The following is an 8,965-nucleotide window of genomic DNA, read 5'->3' on the forward strand; positions in this document are numbered from 1 at the left end:
TTCCTGAGGTTGTGTGTGAGACGTGCACGTTCCTGAGGTTGTGTGTGTGACGTGCACGTTCCTGAGGTTGTGTGTGTGACACGTGCACGTTCCTGAGGTTGTGTGTGAGACGTGCACGTTCCTGAGAGTGTGTGTGTGACGTGCACGTTCCTGAGGTTGTGTGTGTGTGACGTGCACGTTCCTGAGGTTGTGTGTGTGATGTGCACGTTCCTGAGGTTGTGTGTGTGAAAGATGAAACATGTGTCATGTGTCATCAGCATAGAAATGTATGGATGCATCAGGGATGTTTTTGACCTACATTACCTATGTAGATTGTAAAGAGGGTGCGTCCTAAGACTGAGCCTTGTGGTACACCATTATTGACTGTTAAATAACTGGAGGAAGTATTGTAATATATTGCCAGTTCATGAGGGACGAGCGTGAGGTGCTGTACCCTTGTGATGAACCGGAGTCCTGACCAGTACATTTTCTGTTTCATGCAGATTAACCACATTTCATCTCATCTTGTCTCCTGGCCATTATTAACACAACACAGAGCTGAAATTCCATTTGGACCGAGCTAAGATTGTCTCCAACTAAATCTAGCGAGGTTACATTGGTGCCATGACCCATTCGTCATCTTGGCTGGCGCGGGCGGGCTGCGTCTAATTCCAGGAGCCTTGGAGGACCGTGGGTTGTGCTTCGGGCCCCGTTATTATAGCACAGTGTCCTATGTGGACTCTTCGCCGCTTCGGTGGTGTAGCGGTATTCAATCTAGAAAGTGTGGAGTTATGTTTTCTTCTTTTCACCGTTTTGTGCCGTTTTCCGAAGCTAATGTGTGGCTGCGCTGTGGTTATTACTGGAGATTTTTTTTCTCTCTCTCTGTGAAGGTGGGGTGCTTTGAGACACAATAATTTGGAGTGTTTTAGCTTTTTCACTCTGGTTTTACTTTGTTGATCTATTTGCGGTGCATTTTTGCCCTATGTGTAAATTGTAAGTTCTCTATTTTCATTATTATATATATAAAAAAGTGCTTTTGTTGGTTAAGTACTGAGTTATGGCTAGCAACAATTGTTTTGGTAGGGGGAGGGGGGTTTGGGACATGTACCCCTAGGCCTGCAGTTGCTAGAGGCAGAGGTTTGTTTTTGTATGCCCCAGAAGTCTCCACACCAAAACCAAATTTTGCTGATTTGGGTGAAAAAGTTAACATTGTTGATGCTCCACAGTGCGATGTTGATGGCAGACTTCTGAGTGACATAGCTTCACGAATTGAGGTTTCTATAGGGAAAGTATTGCATCATGCATTGAGACCCGTTTGAGTAATACGGTGGGTCCCGGGGTATTTGGGGCTACAGCTAACGAGTCTGCTAAGTTAAATGTCGTTGTTCGCCCTGATGTGAGAGAACCGGTGAGTTTTAAAGGGGATCATGATTCTTGTTCAGTCCACGAGTGGGAGGCTATGATGTTGTCCTATATGAGAAAGAAAGGCATCCCAGTGGCCGAATAGGCTGATGAGGTTATATCTAAGCTTGGGGATAGGGCACCTGAAGTGGTTAAAGTGGGCATACACAGTAAGCCAGTTTTGAATCTGACTACAAGACCTGAGCCCATTTTTGAGATACTGACGCAGCATTTCAGTGATATTATGTCCTCTAGCTTGCCTTTAGCAGACTTTTAGCCTACCTTACCTCACGCTGACGAACACCCTTTGACTATTGGCTGAGACTTAACAAGGCTCTGGATGTGACGGAGGACTCTTTAAAGAGACCAAATAAAGCTTTTGACTCTATCCTGTGACCTAGTAGCTATGTTTATCCAGAACTGCCCTGACCCTGAACTGTTGCTCATTTTCAAATGTAGGCAGCTGAAAGACTGGATGGTTGCTGACATTCACGAGAAGCTGGTTGAACACTGCAGAGATTGCAAGCAACTAACTAAAAACAGAGTGATAAATGTTCTGTCTTCTCAGCAACAAGAAGTCATATCTTCTGTACAATGTACGGCACTCAGTAGTGAAATAGTGCCTCATGCTGCTGTTGTGGCGCTACCTACTGGGAAGTCAGCCGAGAGCTCACCGGACCGCCTGGACCGGGTCATTACTCTGCTAGAACGTGTTCTGGAGCAGCAGCCACAATAGTCCAAGTTTCACAGTAAGTTCAATGCGCACACACAGAAGAACGAGTCAGCGACGGCAAAGCCTGTAGAACCTTGTGCTGTGTGCAACAATGATGGACACACTACTCGGTATCAGTGCAGGTCAAACCATCTGTGCTTTAACTGTTTTGCACTTGATCACCTGCATGCAGATTGTCCAGGGGATGGAGTAAGAAAGCCTAGGAGTACAAAGCAGGTGGTGCAGCCGTAGGAAAACTGATTGGCCTGCATGGGGTGGGGGCAAGTGTTGGGCCTAAAAATGATACTATTGAAAACCAAGCTAGAACTTGGTGATATTCATATATCTTTTTGAAACCACAAATGACAAATCTATCATAAACGTGCAGTAAATAAGAATTTATGGAGGAAACACAAACTTTTCTGGCCCTCTCAAGACCTCCCTGTTACATGTGTCCACCCTGTTAACTTGGAAAAACTGTAAGAGGGTGGACAGTAACGGGGGGACCTTTTCAGCTAAAGTTAAATATTCCTAGTCCTATAATAAAAACAAGCTAGTACTCGGTGATCACTGAGTAAGATTTTTTATGTATTTAATAACAATACCTTATAAAACTATATAAAATATTTGTTTTCAATATAAATAATGGTAACAGCGTGGACATGTTATGCTTTACCACTCAATGAAACAGTCTAAAACACAGAAAAATGTTAAAATAAAAAGTGATACTTATTCTGTTTCTTGTAGATGCCCCCCCCCCCCCCCCCCCCCAAAAAAAAAGGTCTTGTACTTTCTGTGTGTCATGTAACTAAAGAAGTGGTTTGGAGGGAGAGGGGGTGACAGGTATTTTAGAGTAACAGGGTGGACATTTGATTCAGGGACAGTATTGTTTTTTTTTAATTATTTAAGCATTAAAAGCATTTTAAGATCATAAAAATTAAATGGATGAGAACTAATATAAATAGTTCTATTAAAAACTATTTATTTTTTCTATTACTACTTATAATTGTAACTTAATTTCAGGAAGCATGAAAGGGGACGTGGTAGTAAACACAAGCTGTATTTAAAATCAGATTTAATTATTTTATATAAATTCATCTTGGGTACATATGGTTATTTTATATGGTAGAGGAGACTCAAACATATAACATGGGATTAATAAAATAAATATTACCCTACCTTTAAACAAAATATACCGCATTATGACATGGGGACTCAAAAGGCACCGAATAGTAGGGATGACCCAAATCCTATAAGCTTGGGATGGCTTGGGTTTCCTGGACTGTTCCTTATCCTATGCTTCTATAACATTATACTACTGAAGAATAAATTGACCACATTGCATCAAATAAACACAAATGCATACAGCTGAATAGTTTGTATTTGTAATTGCTCTTTCTTAACATGCAACTTTTTAAATTTTATTTTTTTATGTCTTTCTTCCAAGAGTAAACCTGAAGGTCTCCATCCTGGACCCGTCACCGTGTTTGTTTTCTCATTCATTTCCTCAAACCAGCCGGTCGAAGCAGATGGCCGCTCGTCCTGATCCTGGTTCTGCTGGAGTTTTTTTCCTCATGACTGAGTTTTTCCTTTCCACGGTTGCCTCCGTGCTTGCTCAGAATGGGAGACTGTGATGAAGTGAAAACTCAAAGCAGTCTGTTGGCTCCTTAGATAAATAACGTATTAACTGACTTTATGCATGTTAGTGTTTCAGTAAGTGCCCTGTGATCACTTCTGTTGTGACTTGGCGCTATATAAAAATAACTGAATTTGATTGAAATTGATTTATTACCTATTGATTACTGGTCTATTACCTATTGATTATCTGTATAGTACCTGTATGTTACCTATAAATTACCTATAAGTTTCTGTATATTACCTATAGATTACCTTTTGATTACTTATATATTACCTATGGATTACCTGTATAATACCTATAGGTTTCCTGTATATTACGTATAGATTACCTGTATACTACATATTGATTACCTATTACCTATAGATTACATGTATAGTACCAATAGATTTCCTGTAGATTACCCTCTGATGGTGTGTGATGCTCTGCTGGTCCAACAGAGTACAGTGAGAAGACCCAGGAATGCCTCATCTTCCCTATTTGTATAAAGCCCCCAGTATACTCCCGCGTCCTGTCAGCCGCGCAAAAACTGTGCGCACTGTGCGCAGACGGTTGAGACTTCATACTCGGGCATCCACCCTGAGCGGCTGCAGTCAGCTCCGCAGGCAAGGGGTGTTTACCTTCGGGATAAATTGAGTTTGCCGATTGGTCATTTGCTGACATGCTTATTGAATTGATTGACAGGTCAAAAAAAAAAAAAAAAAAAAGAGCTGGCAGCCCCAGTGCAGCGGTGTTCTGTGTTTATATGTTGTTAATAAAAAGTTCTAAAAAAAATTTAAAAACAGTGTTCTGGTCCTGCAGCTCACACACCAGATCAGCCCACCAGGAAATCTCCAGACCCTCCTGCAGCCACGCTGGACCTGAGTTTAATTCGCTCGTGACAAATTCCTTCATTTCTCACAGTTTCAGTCATGGCTTCAACAGAGGAGGAAGAGATCACTGCCTCTTGGCAAAAAAAACCAAAAGGCCAGATCAGGGATGAAGAAGGGGAATTTAATACATTGGTGTCGCATACAAAACAGTCCGTGACTGGGCAGTTTATTGTGTGACACCAAGTATGTGTACGCGGTCGTAAAAATTGAGCTTTGCGCGGACATGCCCTGCGGGCGTCCGCTTTAACTCTAAAGCCCCCAGTATACTCCCGCGTATGTCAGTCTGCAGAGATCCTTGCATACTGGACTAGAGTCTAAGTGGACGCCCGCAGGGCATGTCCGTGCAAAGCTAAATTTTTACGACCGCGTACGCGTACTTGTTGTCGCACAATAAACTGCCCAGTGACAGATTGTTTTGTATGCAACACCAATGTATTAAATTCTCCTTCTTCATCTCTGATCTGGCCTTTTCTTTTGTTTTTTTGCCAAGAGGCAGTGAACTCTTCCTCCTCCGTTGATGCCATGACTGAAATGGTGAGAAATGAAGGAATTTGTCATGAGCAAATTAAACTCAGGTCCAGCGTGGCTGCAGGAGGGTCTGGAGATTTCCTGTTGGGCTGGTCTGATGTGTGGGCTGCAGGGCCAGCGCTCCGTTTGTTTTTTTTTAAGAACTTTTTATTAACAACATATCAACACAGAACACTGCTGCGCTGGGGCTGCCAGCTCTCTGTTTTTTTTCCCCAACCTGTCAATCAATCCAGTAGGCGTGTCAGCAAATGACCAATCGGCAACCTCAATTTGTCCCAAAGGTAAATGCTCCTTGCCTGCGGAGCTGCTCTGCAGCCGCTCAGGGTGGATGCTCGTGTATGAAGTCTTAACCCTCTGTGGACAGTGCGCACAGTTTCCGCATGGCTGACAGGACGCGGGAGTATACTGGAGCCTTAATCTGGTACACGCAGACCTCTGTGGACTGACGTATGCGGGAGTATAATGGGGGCTTTACCTTGCTTCACAGGGGCAAAGCCAATCTTCAGTCCTCAACAGGTGAGAGGAAGGCACACCTGGATAATTCAGCAGTTCACCACAGGGCCAATGCTCAGAGGTTGTGCTAAAATACATTTCAAAATCAATATTTCTACCATAGGAACTGGATTATTGTTTATATCTCAATGCACAGAATTATTTTGGTTCTGTTGAACTTTATCAGGTCCGTTTTGTTCTGACGCATCGTCATGCAATTGTAGAATAAACTTTCCTGAGCTCTGTTAGTGGCTTTCAGCTGTATTCAAACATTGTCACATCATTCTGCTTTATTTGGTTTAACCATGAAGGGTCCATCTTTCCTGGCTGGGTTCTCTGAAGACCCCTTCAGGAGAAAACAGACCACACACCTCAAAAAGCTTTTAATGTCAGACAAATGAAGGTTTATAAAATAAGCACATTACAGATGTTCAGTCTGAGAAAATCTGAACTAATCACTGTTTGGAACAACTCAAAACATTTTCAGGAAATTAAAATATTAAATTATGTTCAAATCCAGACCCTTTGTCATGATAACAACAGGAAACTGGTTTTCTGTTTATCATCAAAACTACACTACCCATAATCCCCTGCATGACCGATCAGGAAACGACACACCGTCCTGGCCAAAATATAATCAATAAATATTTGTAACTGATAACTACTGTAGATGCAGAATAATTCTCTCTCAGAGCTGACAGGGCATGAGAAAGGGGTGGAGCCACAACTGGGTTGAGCAGCCAATCAGAGCAGCTCGTACTGCCGTAGGTGCATGCGCTGGATGATATCACGACAGTCATTGAAGACACGGCGGATGTTTTCTGTGTCCACAGCACAGGTGAAATGAGGATAACAGTAATGTTTACCATCACCGCTTGCTGTGCTGATCCTCTGAAAGAGCAAACATGTTGGATTCAACACGTGTGGATAAGCATGCCAGCTTCAACATGGCTAGTTTAAGATGTTACATTCAGTATATTTTGGCTTAACATCCAGATTCAACATGTTAGAATCATTATGTCTGGTTTCAACAAATATGCACGTTAGATGCAGTCAATCTAGTATAACACATCAGTTTCAGCATGGCTAGTTTAAGATGTGTTAGTTAACTTTTTTTTTTTACATGTAAATGTCTACAACTCATCCATCATATATTTTTACCAGGAACTCGTCTCTGATGAAGAATTTGGCCCTGGTCACTTTGGGGTTTTCATCAGCATCTGGAACAGCTGGAGAGAAAAAAAAAAGTACTTTACATTGAGTACAGAACATCTTCCATGCTTAGTAGTACGTACATGTATGTCAATGCATGTTTGTAATATTTTTACCATCAACAGGAACCTGGTAGTTTTTATATTCTGGAAAATAATCTTCCAGCTTAGATTTTCCTGCCAGAATCTTATCAGCCAGAACATCCTGTTTGTTCAGGAACAGAATCACTGAGATGGTCTTCAGAAACCTGCAGCCAATCATAGAGTAGAGCGTTATCTTCAGTCACTCAGCATGTTCTTCTTCTTTCAGCTACTTTCTCTTCAGAGGTTGCCACAGCTAGTCCTCCTCCATCTCACTCTGTGAGCCTCTCTGACAATGGACAACTCCCCACCTCTCTGTGGTAAGAGGCACAATGCTGTTTCTGTGCTATGATTGGATTGTTAAGTCATGCTTCTTCCAACTGAGGCGGCTGTCTAAACTGAAGCCCATAATGTCCAAAAAGAACCTGGAGACAGTAATACATGCATTCATTACATCTAGGCTTGATTACTGCAATTCGCTCCTGTTTGGTATCAGTCAGACCTCCATTGCACGACTACAACTGGTCCAGAATGCAGCAGCCCCATTTTTAACCAGTACAGGCAAAAGAGAGCACATTACACCAGTTTTGGCCTCCCTGCACTGGTTACCAGTTCACCTTCGAATCCAGTTCAAAATACTCCTGTATGTCTACAAATCGCTGAACAGTCCCCCCATCTCTCTGATTTGCTACAACCGTATGTCCCACCACGTTCACTGGGGTCAGCGGACCAGTTGCTCCTCACAGTTCCAGGAACTCGTCTTAAGTGCAGAGGTGACAGGGCCTTCTCTGTAGCAGGACCAAGACTTTGGAACGAGTTACCTCTGCTTGTCAGACAGGCCCCCTCCCTCTCGATTTTCAAGTCCCGTTTAAAAACTCACTACTATTCAGTAGCTTTCAACACCAGATGATCTGTGTTTGATCCTGTATGCTCCACACTGGTTTGTCGTCATTATCTGCATCGTTTTTATGTCTATATTCTGATTTACCTCATTTTGTATTTTGTTTTGTGTGTTACCTGTTGTTCTGTCTGTACAGAACTTTGGTTGGCCTTGTTGCTGTTTTAAATGCTCTATAAATAAAATGGTATGGTATGATGAGCTCTAAACCCTGACTGAAAGTCTTCAGATCTTTTTTTTTGTAGATGATCACGTAACGGACCAGCAATGATTTTCTCTACAATTTTTGAGCTGAGAGTTAGATTAGTTATAGGTCTATAATTGGCTAGGATTTTTGAGTCAAGGTTATGTTTCTTAAGTAAAGGTTTAATTACAGCAACCTTAAAGCGCTGTGGTACATAACTGTTTATTAGCGACAAATTAAGCAGATCCAAGATGTGGTTATTAATTAAGGGAAATGTGTCTTTAAACAGTCTGGCTGGGATGGGATCTAACAGACATGTGGATGGTTTGGCTGAGGTTATTATTTTTGACAATTCACAGCTCAACAGGACAAAAACTGTCCAACCATAAATCAGGCTCTAGTGACATTTTTAAAGTTGTCTCATCTGACATGGAACCAGAGGTGATAGTGGGAAGGTTGGTTTGAAATTTTCCCCTTAATTGAAATAATTGTATTCAAAGAATTTCATGAAGTCATCACTGCTTATAAATGTAGGGATACATGAATCAACAGAGACAGGATTTTTCATTAGACAGTCGTAATTTTTCATTATGGTACTGAAAAGGAACCAGGGGTTATTTTTATTCTTATCAATTAAAGATGAATAATATAAAGTTATAGCTTTACGGAGAGCTTTTTATAAGTTAGCAGGCTATCTCTCTGAGATAAGTAACATTCTTCAATGTTAGTGAAGAATTCTTCAGGCAACAAAAAAGGTTGAATCATGTCATCTGGACTTCGTTTTTTTTGTTAAAAAGAAACGTTTCGCCCCTCATCCAAGAGGCTTCGTCAGTCTGAGGCCTGACGCCAGTCTGAGGTTTTTGAAACCATTAGTTTCAAACGTTTCTTTTTAACAAAAAAAAGAAGTCCAGATGACATGATTCAACCTTTTTTGTTGTTATATACCTGGATGACTGAGAAAACAAACTTTG

The 8,965-nt window shown here is 41.6% G+C and overlaps 1 protein-coding gene across 1 annotated transcript; it reads right to left on the bottom strand.

Annotated features, from left to right (window-relative positions):
- Window positions 1-6,364: 6,364 nt before the first annotated feature.
- LOC119426473 (guanine nucleotide-binding protein G(olf) subunit alpha-like) lies at window positions 6,365-7,093 on the bottom strand. Its single transcript, XM_037694033.1, has 3 exons — window positions 6,949-7,093; window positions 6,782-6,849; window positions 6,365-6,511 (listed from the first exon to the last, which is right to left on the bottom strand). Exons 1-3 carry the CDS (start codon window positions 7,091-7,093, stop codon window positions 6,365-6,367), a joined length of 360 nt encoding a protein of 119 aa, XP_037549961.1.
- Window positions 7,094-8,965: the final 1,872 nt, after the last annotated feature.

This window comes from Nematolebias whitei, chromosome 20 (genome assembly GCF_014905685.2).
Source record: "Nematolebias whitei isolate Nwh7 chromosome 20, NemWhi1, whole genome shotgun sequence".
In the NCBI taxonomy this organism is placed as follows: domain Eukaryota; kingdom Metazoa; phylum Chordata; class Actinopteri; order Cyprinodontiformes; family Rivulidae; genus Nematolebias; species Nematolebias whitei.

Coding starts and splice junctions, on each gene's coding strand:
- LOC119426473 (XM_037694033.1), bottom strand. CDS start 7,093: ATGATTGGCTGCAGGTTTCTGAAGACCATCTCAGTGATTCTGTTCCTG. Junction 6,850..6,948: donor CTACCAGGTTCCTGTTGATG/GTAAAAATATTA, acceptor TTTTCTCTCCAG/CTGTTCCAGATGCTGATGAA. Junction 6,512..6,781: donor TCATCAGAGACGAGTTCCTG/GTAAAAATATAT, acceptor TTGCTCTTTCAG/AGGATCAGCACAGCAAGCGG.